The sequence below is a fragment of the Hetaerina americana genome, unplaced genomic scaffold (assembly GCF_022747635.1).
Source record: "Hetaerina americana unplaced genomic scaffold, ioHetAmer1.1.p SCAF_11, whole genome shotgun sequence".
In the NCBI taxonomy this organism is placed as follows: Eukaryota; Metazoa; Arthropoda; class Insecta; order Odonata; family Calopterygidae; genus Hetaerina; species Hetaerina americana.
The window spans coordinates 38,568,937-38,583,322 of NW_027286181.1; the positions used below are offsets into that span (position 1 = coordinate 38,568,937).

At 37.1% G+C, this 14,386-nt stretch overlaps 1 protein-coding gene across 1 annotated transcript; it reads left to right on the plus strand.

The window, feature by feature from the left end:
• The first annotated feature begins 10,722 nt into the window (after positions 1-10,722).
• Positions 10,723-12,177, plus strand: LOC139701144 (adult-specific cuticular protein ACP-20-like). The gene is made up of 3 exons (XM_071599720.1): positions 10,723-10,734; positions 11,299-11,382; positions 11,668-12,177. Exons 1-3 carry the CDS (start codon positions 10,723-10,725, stop codon positions 12,175-12,177), a joined length of 606 nt encoding a protein of 201 aa, XP_071455821.1.
• Positions 12,178-14,386: the final 2,209 nt, after the last annotated feature.

Genomic DNA, 14,386 nt, shown 5'->3' on the forward strand with positions numbered 1-14,386 from the left:
GAAGAATCCAAAAAACCAAATATCATTAAAATGGACGATACGATATTTTACGATGCGATACTTTTACGATATTTTAATACTAATCCTGCCATTCTGGGCTGAGACGTATCCAAAAAACAAAATATAATTAAAATCGGTGCAGCCAGTCTTGAGTTATAAATGGTGTAACTAAAACGAATAAGACTTTGTTTTATACATACTATATATAAGATTGATAATGAGTGTTTTTTGACATTTCTGAAAGTTCCGGGGTATCTATCTTAACCCTTATTCTCCAAATGTAAAATCTCAGGAACAAAGTCACTTCTGTGATTATTTTCCAGTCGGTGCTTGTCAAAATGGGAAGAAGGATATCTGTTTTTGAAACAGGCGTAATGTTCTTTCACATGTTCACGGGTTTTCCTCCCAGTTTGTCGAATGTAAATATCAGGGCACTTACAACGCTATTTACGTATACACTCCTTTCTTTTCCGTGATGGGAAATTTGTCCTTGCTGCTTGATAAAAAGTTCCCTATATTGCCTTTCTTATTGAAATCCATTAAAATAGAAAGAAAGACTCGTACTTTTCCACAGATTTTATTATACGGTACAACGCGTTTCACCGACTTGCGGCATCATCAGGTACGACAGGTACAGGTAGGTTTCTTATTGAAGACTGGCTTTATTTTGTTCTCTGGAAAGGTTTAGGTCACTTTACGAGATAAATTCCCCGGAGAGAGAATTCATTTCCACTTCGATGTATCTTTCTTGGAAATGGATTTGAAAATGGGTGTGACAGCTATTTTTTTCAATTTTTTCTGATACAATTTTTCAACTAATTTGGAGCAGAAACCGTTATTTCCAGCTGTCATTTTTATTATTTGGAGTTATTTTTGGGCGTTTTGTGGGTACTAGGGAATTCTAGTCAAAAAAACGGTGGACCATTTAGTTAAACGCGGCTAATTTTTCGGGGAAATGTATTGGCGTGAAGTGAATGATGTGATCTGTGGAAGTATCTTTCCTGAATATGGAAAAGTTCAGTTGCCGATAATTTTTTGTGATAGTAATTTCTAAAAAATTGAAGGAATCGTAAAGTTCTTTCTCCATTGAGAACCTTATGTTTTTTTCCAAGGAATTTAAAAATATCAAGAAGCAGTCGAGTTGTCTTTGTGAATCTGTCCATACACAAAATATATCGTCTGTGTAACGATGCCAACAGACTACGTTTTTTGGCCAAGTTGTTAGATGAGGAGAACAGAACACTTTCCACCTTGTCCATATAGATGTCCTCTGGTAGAAAATACGCAGGGGATCCCATGGCCAGACCATGGGTTTGTAAGAAGTATTTGTCGTTGAAAATGAAATAGTTCTGCGATAGGACACATGTTTTAGGACCAAACACAACTCACTAGTTACTGGAAATGGAACGCCTTTCCGACAAAGGATTTGTTCGCCTAACTGGCGGGCTTCTTGGGTTGGGACACGCGGAAAAAGGCTGCAGACGTCGAAAGAGACGAGGACGCACTTGGAAGGAAGGACTAACTCTTCAAGGTGGCTGGCCAGATCGGAGGAGTTTTTGACTCCACATTTTGGGGCAAACTTGGGTGATCCTTGAAGATGGTGTTTGCTCTTCTAGCAAGGTGGTAATTAACGGCCAAAAGGAAAGTAAAGGAAAAATTTACTACTTCGATGGCACTCATTTCTGGTAGTATAAAAAGTGACCTATTCCTACCTGGTCGATTTCCGAAATTCAAAGAATAAAGTGAGGACTGCAATGTTCAGGCAATGTGGAAATACTTCCTTGTTATCCCAATTTTAGCAATAAAAAAGTGAATACCTTGAAAATTATAGAGAATTAATGTAGAACCTCGATTGAACTATGCAGAAGTGCGGAAATTATTAAGAGGCCAAAGGGTCTGTAACGCAAAAATGTTAAATTCAAGTAGAAGTTATCTTAATAGTGACCATATTAATTTATAGAAAATTACACAAATCTAAGCCCTTTGCGAAGGTATATTTTTATTAATCCTGACTGATTTAAAGAGTAAAATATTTGGAGATACTTTGGGCAAAGAACCTGACGCTTTCCGCTCGAACATGAGAGAAGTTCAAGGAAATATGCCACCGGGACGCCTACCAAAAGAGGGAAAAAACTAATTCTCCCTTAAGAGTTAATTTATTTGACTCCAAAAAACTAACGTAATATTACTAAATCAATAACCGAATGCGGAGAATAAAATAATATATCGATTCGTGGAATGCGGCGTCAGTTGGAAACATTCAAACCTAAGAAGTCTCCGTATGATAAAATTTCAATCCGCGTTTAAAGACAATGGCCTTAGCACTGCACCATACTTAGAAATAATTGTTAGAAAATCATCCATGGAGCACAAGACACACGTGGATTAGAAATTAGCTAGCATCATACCAATGCTTAAAAGTGGTGGTAGAGAGGATCCCTGTTATTATAGACCAACCTCTCTGACACCAATTTCATCTAAAGTTGTAGAACACATTATTGTCACATCTATAATTTGACATATCGATATCCAGGATTTATTGACAAGGAATCGGAAAGGATAAATCTTGCGAGACACTCTTTTTGTCAACGACGATTAGATATCAGGCAAAAATAAACCTCAAGTTGATGCGATATTTTTGGGTTTTGAAAAGGCTTTCGACAAGGTACCTCAAAAGATAATATCTAGAACAATTAGAAAGCATTTGGGTTAGACCATAACGTTTTATGTCGTATCAGAGAATTCTTAAATAGTTTAGCACGATGGTTCGTAATTGATGACACGATTAGTAACACAGTTGAGGAAACTTCGGTTGCCACACGGAAGCATCATAGGCTCTCTTTTATCATATTATTCCTCAATGACTTTGCTAGCACAGTCAAGAGTAGGAATTGCCTCTTTGCTGCGGATGCAGTAGTGTATATGGATGTTAGGAGTCAGTCCAAAAGAGACGCGCTGCCTTATGACCTAAAGGCCATTCAGGAATTGTCCAAAACATGGTTGTTAGAACTAAATGATATATAATGTTTTGTTGGACTATACTGAACATTAAAGACGTTTTTAACATATTTAAAATTTCAAAGTACTATGGGAGACATGATTCATTCAAACAATTTTACGAATTGAAACGTATTGTAGGGAACATAAGTACATAATTTTAACATTGATTTTTGTTAAAGCCAAAAATATTTCGCAAAGGTAAGGCAATAGCTATCTTTGCTACTACTTTCCGGCTCCGGCGGCGATGGGGTAACGACCTCGGCTGCCAATCCAGAGGTCGCGTGTTTGAATCCCGCCTAGGTGGTTTTTCCTCCACCTAGGGCATAGATGTTTGTGATTGCCTATATTGTAAATTATATGGTATAGGTGGAAGATAGGACTCTGAAGTCTCAATCTCTTCCTAATTAAGTCGTAAAATAAATAAATTGGTCACTTCTTCGTTCGCCCGCTGTCTTTTAAGCAACATTTGGATTTTGGCCTTACCTTCGAAAAGAATAAACCATTTCTATGAGAAAGCATTCCTCATCATCCAAGTTAAGGCTTATCGCGGTCTGAAATCTTAAGGGGCGGCACTATATACTTGGACGGACTGGTCCCTTACTCCATCTCCTTTGCTGACTCTGGAAGACTAGTTTCACAGTTACATCTTTTACGTTAGCCTTTTGTTCATATGGAAAGAAATTTCCTCCCTGGATTCGCCTTATTTTCTATAACAATTTCTCAAAGCGGTGTTAGAGTTGTAGAGTTGCGATGATAATAATAATTTTTTAGGTATTTTCTTGATTATTTATAAAAAGATATGAGAGAAAGTAATCGAAGAAAAATTTCTACTGCCACCTACGTTTAATAAAGTAAAGAAGAATCGGAAATAATTTTATCTCAAAATGCAAGCCTTTTATTCTGGTACAAAAAGAAAAAAAATCCCATCTATGGGAATGTGGAATAACTAATTAACGTAGCATAATTTTCCTCTGTTTATTTTTGTTAAGCAAGACCGGTACGGTTATCCTCGTACGCAACAAAAGATTACCATTTTTCACCTTGATTTCCTCTTCTTATTCGCCCGGAACTCTTCACTTGTGACGCACTGTTTCTGATGAAGAATTTAAGAAATTTTACACTTCAATAATCGTGCTTAATGTCCTTTCCCGACATGCACCCTGTCCGTCTCCATTTTCTCAAGCCTTTTACAAGCCGTTGAACTGTGGTATAAATACGGGAAAACTCGAGGTGTTCGAATATCATTTTCACCAACAACTCTACCAGTCAACATCAACAAAACGACCATGCTTCCACAGGTAAGAGAAATTTTATATTTCGACTATATTATATGTATAGTATATCTAGTATTCGACGTATATTAGATTTTTTCTTCAATGAATAAGGTATAATGATAAACCATTTTATGGATTAAATAGTTGGATTGCAGTTTTATCAGAGAATTTTACTCATGCAGAACGGAGGATAAACACAGATTTAAATTTCTAAAAAATATTTTAAATTAAAGAAAAGTTATTTTAAATATTTGCGAATCGACTAGAGAATACCGTCAATCGAGTTAAATGCCTTCATCATGTAACTACACATCTAAACTGCATTTTCTCCAATACCAGGGCATATTTTTCTTTGGCCTCGTAGCCACCACCATTGCGTTCCCCGGAGGGCTGCACGGAGGAGAAGGGCATTTGGATTACTACGTGAGTACAATCAAATCGACTACATAGTTGCATGATTATGTACGCTTGTTAATTCATGACACGCAAACATATTTTACTTCTTTTTCAATGCACAAAAGTAATTTATATTTGTTTCATTTAACCTATTAAATTATATTCCATGTTAATGTATTTTTTCCATACTATATGTTAGCATTAAATGCATTTAAAAGAAAAAGTAAAAATTTGTGCAGGATCATATTTAGTTCTTGTGATTACAGGCCCACCCTAAATATAATTTTGACTACGGCGTGAGCGACCAAAAGACGGGCGACGCAAAGAGCCAATGGGAGACCAGGGATGGTGACGTGGTCAAGGGCGCCTACAGCCTCCACGAGGCCGACGGTACAATCAGGGTCGTTGAATACACCGCCGACAAGCACAACGGATTCAACGCCGTCGTCAAGCGACAGGGCAAGGCGGTACACCCACAGCACTACGCACCAGCCTTTCACCACGGAGGATACGACGGCGGACCCCTCGGCGGTTACGGCGGCGCCCACTTTGGTGGAGCTACCTCCTACGCTAACGGCAACAACATCGCCATCGGACACGGATTCGTTGCTTACGGCGCCAGCGGATACCACGGTGGTACTGGCGGCTACGGTGCCTTCGGCCACGGTAACGGAGGTGCTTTAGGAGGCGGCTACGGAGGCGGCTACGGAGGACACTTCGGTGGTGCATCATCATACGCCAACGGCAACAACATTGCCCTGAGCCACGGAGGACACCACTACTAAGTCATTCCCAAATACCAGTCCACAAGCTGATTCACATATTACCTCTTTAAAAGGACGCTAGTGGATTTCCCGATCTTATTACTTGTGGACGGAAATAATTGGTTCAACCATTTCCCGCTACAACATCGAGTGAATGTTCAAACGCAAAGAGCCTTCATTTACTTCAATTCCTGAGATACACCCTACTCTACCAAATTCTTAATTTAATTAATTTGTTTTAATAATCTTTTGTGAAATATTTCAAGATACGTTTATGTAAAATAAATTTTTACAATGAAACTGTTTTTCTTCTTTACATTTGAATTTATATTTTAATGTTCATTATTTTCCTTTAATAATTATTAAAGCATAATTTTCGTTAATGTAAAAGAATATTTTCTAGCATTTAAAGTTGACCAATCTTAAACTAAAGGTTTGAATATTACTCAGGGTGGAATGATACTACCACGACAATGCAGCTGAGTTAACTGATACTACATAGAAAAATTCATTTTAGTCGGACTAACTGGGTTTGCCGAACGAAATATACGAAAAATATCAACACATTGATGATGCAGATAATTTATTTAAATGGTTTCCTCCACTTTTAGTATTGAAAATCAGATTTAGCTATCCGAGGGATGATATTCAATTTATTTTACCATTTTTCGATGAATCATAGTCAAGACTAAGTTTCGACTTTATTCTATATTAATTATTATGTTTGAATATTCTTCATATACTACGTCTACAATATATCTACCAAATCCACAAACCTAGGGAGCTAAATAGTCATGCATATTATCCTTGAACTTAGAGTTAACATATTCATTAATTATGAACCAAAGTAATTGCGGGAATGAGTAATGATTCAACAGAAAACAAAACCTTAAAAAATAGAAATTATAGCCTTATACCTTGTTACACAGTTCTTTTTTTTTAAATGCCTGACAATGTGAAATCATTGTTCCACTTTTTTAAGAGTTTTAAATATTTTTAATCTTTTCCAATTATTCGTCTACCTAATTAATTTCTTTTAAACCCTTTTTCAATGATCTTTGACTTGTTTGTATTTGAAAATTACATTTTTGGAATTGACCATGTTATCCCTTATCCAAATAAATATCATAATATGCACAAACTTTTCGATGTATTTTTCTTTAAAATATTAATGACAAAAACTAATGATATGGGGTGAACCTTGGGAAAACGAAGGTGGCACAAACTGGGAAACTGGTCTGTATGAAAACGCATGAATTATGATTCTTATGGCCAATGCATGCTTAAGGAAAATATTACCCTACGCTTTTGAATTCTACGTTACAGTTCATTCCAGAATTATAATTTTACAGTTTCTAACATATTATCCCGTGAACGGCGAATAGTATGTAGCTTAGCTAAAGTTTATTCATGGTATTTCGTAACGACACAACTAAATATTTACAGAAAGCCACAATAATGGTATTTCGGAACGCGAAAATAGACCAAACCAAAAAGATACCCTTTTAAGGCAGCCGTTTCACTAGTAGGCACAGGTAGCCGTCTTTCCGAATGACCTCATTCGTGTTCTGTTCATCTGTTTTTAAGTTTCCCTTTCAGTCCCTCGTCCCTCTCCGCGGGGGGAAATTCCTGCTACCTGCAACGTTGGGTCGCATTCCCTGCCTTTTACAGACTCTTTAGGGGGTAGAGTGTTTTGTGGTGCATTTTCATGTGGTAGTGATGTTTCAATTTCTTGCTTGTTGTGTCCTGGCTTCAGTGTTGTAGGATGGCTTTCGTGCTGCATCATGGGGTGCAGTTTTTAGTTGTTTTGCGGTATATGTGTTTGCATGAGTATTGACGAAGCGATTTTTGCATGAGGGTGTGCGCTGCTGTGGGTGTAATTTTCCGTGTTGTTTTTTGCATGTGGTATTTTTCCTTTTTATGGCTGGTGACCTAACACCCCCCGCCACACGCCCTTGCGGCGGCTTGCGGGGTATTATGTAGATGTAGCGCAGACCGAGTGAGTCTGCCGGGCATAAGCCACAGTTGCGAGCGATAGTGAAGTTCACGGCATCGGCAGCAGTACTGCGATGTGGAAGTCAAAGGATAACCACCACATTATTAACCCTAGAGCATGCAGCCTTGTCTTGCATTTAAAAATAAGAGAATTGAGGGATGCAGGAAACCAATCCTACGTTTGAAATACTAATGACAACAAATCAAAAGCTTTTACAAAGCTATAAATATCTTTTTAAAATAAAAAACTATAATGAAAATTAAAATAATACATGTATAGCGTTTCACAAAATTATAATTATTGGAAAACTCGAAGTAATTTAATTTTAGGGAATGAGGACGCGACTACAATCCTACACTAGCAACCGTAATGGCTGAGTAATTACCAAATTTTTAAATTTTAACCACATAATTCTTTACACGATACATGATAAAATACGCACACTGTCACAGCTGACCTTACTGATATTTATCTAACTGGACAAGCTTGAACCTAAATAAATCTTCCACATTCCGCATGACTTCCGAGATACCCATTAGCAGACGTGAGATACAGATATTCCAGGATAGGCTCTAATATGAGAACATTATTTACAAATACTTAAAATATTTAAATTTTGGATCAATTCACATCATTTCCAGCTTCGATAATCAGCTGTAGTCTTGCTAAAATATTAATTTCGTATTATAAGACTCTGAGGACACTTCTCTGTACTCACTTCGAAATACCGATCTATAACTACAATATAAAAGGACTATCACAGAGGATACACTAACATCTGCTATAAAAGTTATAATAGCTGAAGTAGTGATCTACGCTAATGCTGAGTTGTGTAGGAATGTTGTGTTTTTCATTGTGAATTGGTTGGTTTGAATCAACATTGTCTGACCTGTTATTTTCTTCAAAATAAAAAGTACGCAGCTCAAAGTTAAATATATTTAACTCTTTAACTATCATATAATCAATTAATATATTGTCAATGTTAATTAAAAGCAATCCCAGGATTCATTCATATACTAAAAATGGAATACCGTCTATGTTTGTTTACGAGGTACATCAATCACCACAAACACCATAAACTTGAACACCAAAAATCTTCTATTGTTTCAGGCTTCACTTCGTGGAAGTATTTAATATCCATACGAAAAAAGAAAGACTCGTACTTTTCCACAGATTTAAAATTTATTTCAAATTTGTGGAAAAGTACGAGTCTTTCTTTTTTACTATGGATACCAAAAATCTTATTTCTACATTTGAATCGAAATCTACAATTTTTTAGTTCATTATGCCTGCAGGTAGGTAAATACACATTTAAAGGTGAATACAAATTCATTGCCATTTAAAATTTTTTTAACTGAAATCTAAGTATCATTCCTCCGTTAGCTGACGAATCACTCTGCTTATTTTAAATACAGACTATTTCTTATTTAATGGACTAATATAATTTACACATTTCTTCGTACCATATTTGTCTATAATTAATTGAAAGTCTTGACCAAAACGCATTTATAACATATTCAATGATAAAAGAAAAGTGTTTTGACCAAGAAAGTAGATGCAATTACGGGTGGAAAGTTCAATGTGTCAGTTGTAGCATGTAGTTAATATACTCAACGTTTCCGTCTTCCCATGGGCAATACCAGAACGTGACTGCAGTGTTGGGTGTAGCGAATATCCCACTTACCATAAACAGTTTCGAGGGAATACTTGGCTTTATTACAAGGCATGTATCTTTACAAATCTGGGGTTTAGAAAATTTCTTCTAGCATGACAGCATTCACCCTCACATATATTTAATGTAGAGCCCGTAGCAATATTCCTTACCCTTTTTGTTGTGCTTTCAAACTCCACCTTCCATTCCGGGTCCCTCTCTGTGAAGATGAGGTCTCATGCTTCCCACTGCCAACAATGGAGTGTCACATTTTCTACGCGTAAGTTTAGTGGCGGGGACCATGAATTAAAAGAATTTCCCAAATCTTATTATCCAGCCTTGCATGGATTGCTTTAGCAGGGTTGAGGTCTGTCATTTTTAGTCCAAAAATGTACTCTTCTAGAATGTGAAATTAAAACTTCTTTTAAACTAAATCTTTCGCCAGCATATGCATACATTTGACGTTATTTAAGCATTTAAGTGAACATTTTTGCCTTAAAATTCCACCCCCTCGTCCGCCACTATCTCTTAAGCATTCCAGCCATTAGCTTCCTCTCCTGTCACAAAACGTTTGGTGGATCTCGAGATATTTATGTAAGTGTTGCTGTAGACTCGCTTCTGGAAATAACCATTATTCAACTCTATTGTACCGAGAAATTAATGTTATTAAGTTTAAGATCCATATTTTTTACTGTCCTTCCGCATGATATGAAGATAAATATATTAATGAATATTGTTTTATGTATATACCTTCGCTCGTCTGATTAACTATGTTTCAGGGCATGATTAATATAATATTTATGAAAATGTGTCATGATTGGGACTATTCATGCATGGTTTGTGACCTAACACCCTGACACATGCTCTTGAGGCAGCTTTCGGGCTTTTATTAAGCTGTATACACATCATAGCTCTCCATTTGGATAACGCGGCTTTTGACCTCTATTCTGATGAGTTTGAGGCCTTGTCTCGAAAAGAATAAACCAATCCTTTGATTAGGATAATTCTTCATAATCCAAGATCTGACTTTTGAGTTTCCAAATCTAAAAATGCTGATAGGTACTTTCTTAATCAATTGTAGTAATTTAAACATAACACAAAATATTAAATGTCTTCGGTTACTTACGATCAATAGAGCGAGGAATGTATTTATAAATATATTTTATCTTATAACGTAAGCATTTTAATGGAACAACGTACTTCACTGTCCATTAAACAAATTTATTTAATTAAAATTGATATTTTCTGTAAAAAAAGACCGGGAAAAAATCGTCCCGTGCATAGGGAAGTTAAATAACACTTAAACAAAGCACATTTGGCTTTGGTAATTTTGGTCTGAAGCAAGGCTGACCAGCGTGACCGTTTTCTTCGCCCGCAAAGATTGATTTCCATTTTTCACTTTGATTTCCTCTCCCAATTATCCAGGATCCCTTCAGTTGTGACGCATTCTTTAAGAAGAAGGAATTTTATAAATATTACACCATCGAGAAACGTGCTTGATGTCCTATCTCTGTCCCTGCCCTTCTCCGTTTTCTTATACCTTATGTAAGCCATTGGCGAGGGGTTTAAATACAGGACGACTCGAGGTTTAGGATATCATATTCACCAACAACTCAACCAGTCAACATCATCAAAACGACCATGATTTCACAGGTAAGAGTAGTTTCATATATTTTTACTATGTTAGCGGTTTCTTTATCCGTTGCATAAGGTGTATTAATAAGAATATTATCGTGGGAATAAAAGTACCGGGTTATACATAGTTTTCGTAGGGAGTTCCACAAGAGCAGAATGGCAGGGGAACAACCAATTTTCCAATTATCTTGATCGAAATTGTTTCGAAAAGTGTACATATATCAAATAAATACGAAAACATAGAGAGATGTCTCGAATATGAACTGCAAAATGTTTTTAATTTGGCTATACCTAACTACGGAATAGTGACAAAAATGGGAAATTAGCAAAACAAGGTCACGGTATCACTAAAATAGAGAAACGGCATAATATAATTACGCAAACCCATATTCAGTTGCCAACAAAGAATATCCAATATTTAAATTTTACCAATTCCTACTGAAAGACTGCTGAGTGAAAGTATTAAGGGTTATACCCATATCTTCATATTAAAAAAAAGACCTAGCCTACAAATTTTGATTAATACGAATTATTTAAAATGTTATTAATCACTGTTTTAATTGGTTTCTCTTCCAATTCTAGGGCATACTTTTCTTTGGCCTCGCAGCCACCACCATTGCGTTCCCCGGAGGGCTGCACGGAGGTGAAGGGCATTTGGATTACTACGTGAGTACAATGAATCGAAGTACATCTTTGCATGATTATATATGCTAGTTAATTCACGATACGATAGCAAATTACAATTCTTTTTAAATGCATAAGGTACCATGTATTTGTTTCATTTAACCTATTAAATTATTTTCCATGTTAATGTATTTTTTCCATACTATATGTTAGCATTAATTTTAAGCATAATAAAGTTAATTAGGTTTTTTCTCTATATGTTTATAATAAATGTATTAAAAACCATTAAGCATTGCGTAGGCTCAATCTCAGTTCTTCTGATTACAGGCCCACCCCAAATATAATTTTGATTACGGCGTGAGCGACCAAAAGACCGGCGACGCAAAGAGCCAATGGGAGACCAGAGACGGTGACGTGGTCAAGGGCGCTTACAGCCTCCACGAGGCCGACGGTACAATCAGAGTTGTTGAATACACCGCCGACAAGCACAACGGATTCAACGCCGTCGTCAAGCGACAGGGTAAGGCGGTACACCCACAGCACTACGCACCAGCCTTTCACCACGGAGGATACGGCGGCGGACACCTTGGTGGTTACGGCGGCGCCCACTTTGGTGGAGCTACCTCCTACGCTAACGGCAACAACATCGCCATCGGACACGGAGTCGTTGCATACGGTGCCAGCGGATACCACGGTGGTGCTGTCGGCTACGGTGCCTTCGGCCACGGTATTGGAGGTGCTTTTGGAGGCGGTTACGGAGCCGGCTACGGAGGACACTTTGGTGGTGCATCATCATACGCCAATAACATTGCCCTGACCCACGTGGGACATCACTAATAAATCATTCCCAAAAATCAGTCCACAAGCTTATTCAGATTCTATCTCTTTTGAATGAATTCGTAGTGAATTTCTTGATCTTATTTCTCATGGACGAAATAATTGGTTCAATCATTTACCGCTGCAATATCGATTGAATGTTCAAACGCAAAGACCCTTCTTTTACTTAAATTCCTGAGATACACCCTACTCTACCAAATTCCTAATTTACTTAATTTGTTGCAATGATAATTTGTGAAATACCTCAAGATATTTTTATTTAAAATAAATTGTTATAATGACATGTTTTTATTCTCTACGAATGAATTTATATTTTAAAGCGTTTTATGTTCCTTTAATAATTATAAATCATCGTTTCCGTTAATGCAAAAGAAAGTTTTCTAGCGTTTAAATTTCACCAACCTTAAACTACGAGTTTGATTATGAATCAGGTGAAATGGTACTACAACGAAAATGCAACTAAGTCAACTGATTCTACCCTGAAAAATGTTCATTTTAGACGGGGTAACTGGGTTTTCAGAACGAAATATGCGAATAAATGCAGCGAATCAATGATGCAGAAAATTTATACACATGTGGTCCAACACTTTTAGCATTGAAAATCAATCTACCCCAGGGATTATATTGAATTTGCGAGTCTTATTCATGAAGGAAGGAGCGTTTGCTTATATGTAATTATTAGGGCTTAGAACACAAGTGTTACTCCTGCAGCGCCATCTACTGATTCATTTAGAAGCTAAAGTAGCATTTGTCCTGTTTCAGTAATCGTTTGCTTGTCTGTGCATGCAAACAACAATTCCGCGACAGTCGTTGATGTCGCCAGTTTTGAAGTGCGTTCTGTCATACGATTCTTGTATGGGAAAGGATTGTTGGCTGCTGAAATTAATCGGGAGTTATGCCTAGTTTATGGACCTACAGTTATGAGAGAAGGAAAGCTTAGACAATGATGCCGTGATTTTAAAAATGAAGGAACAAATGTCCATGACGAATAGCGAAGTGGCAGGCCCAGTATTTTAACCGATAAATTGTTTCGTAAGTGGAACAAAAACTTCGATGTGGTAGTCGATTGACGATTAATGGCCTGAATGAAGGATTTCCTCAACTTGCACGCACTACTGTACACAATATTGTCACGAAAAACCTCGGATACCACAAATTGTGTGCAAGGTGGTTACCGAAAACGCTCACCGACCACCACAAAGAGCGAAGAATTTACAGTGGATGAGAGTTTTTGGGCCGATACCAAAAAGATGGAGATTACTTATTTGCTGGCATTGTTACCGGTGTTGAGACGTGGATATCCTACATCAATCCAGAAACCAAACAACAATCAATGCAGTGGCGACACTCATATTCACCAAAACTGAAAAAGTTTAAGCGAAGTCCGTACACAAGTTGAAAATTGATGGCTACCGTTTTTTGGGACATAAATGGTATTCTTTTTGTGGATTTTATGGAACGTGGGAAAACAATTACAGCTGACGTGTACTGCGAAACGCTCAACAAACTGAGATCCAAAACAAACGACGCGGGAAACTGTCATCTAGCGTAAATATCCTCCACGATAACGCGCGTTGTCACACTGCTGCCAAAACCAATTAGAAAATTCAAGATTTTCGTTGGGAACTATGTGACCACCCACCGTGCGTCCTGACCTTGCACCTAGCGAATACTTCCTATTCATGCACTTGAAACAGTGGCTCTGTGGATAACGTTTCGAAAACGAAGAGACACTGAAGAACGGCGTTGTCAATTGGTTCAACTCTCAGGCGGCGAGCTTCTATGCAGAGGGGTTAAGGAGGTTGGTGCAACGGTAGAAAAATGCTTAGGAGTGACGAGCGATTATGTAGAGAAATGAAGTAGCTTTGCAGCAAACTAAAAGTTCCAATAACATGTGTTTCATATAAGCATATTTTTTCCTGTGACCAAACGGCTCTTACTTTATGAACATGCCTCGGATTTTACCATTATTCGATTTATCATAGTCAAGACTGATTTAGGATTTTATTCTATAAATCCCTTTAAAAGTTCCAATAACATGTGTTTCATATAAGCATATTTTTTCCTGTGACCAAACGGCTCTTACTTTATGAACATGCCTCGGATTTTACCATTATTCGATTTATCATAGTCAAGACTGATTTAGGATTTTATTCTATAAATCCACAAAACTAAATAGTTAAATATGCATACAAATGGTATTTGAACA

Excerpts from the sequence above, each read along its gene's own strand:
- LOC139701144 (XM_071599720.1), top strand. Across the intron at positions 11,383-11,667 it reads AAGGGCATTTGGATTACTAC|GCCCACCCCAAATATAATTT; the intron begins GTGAGTACAATG and ends TTCTGATTACAG.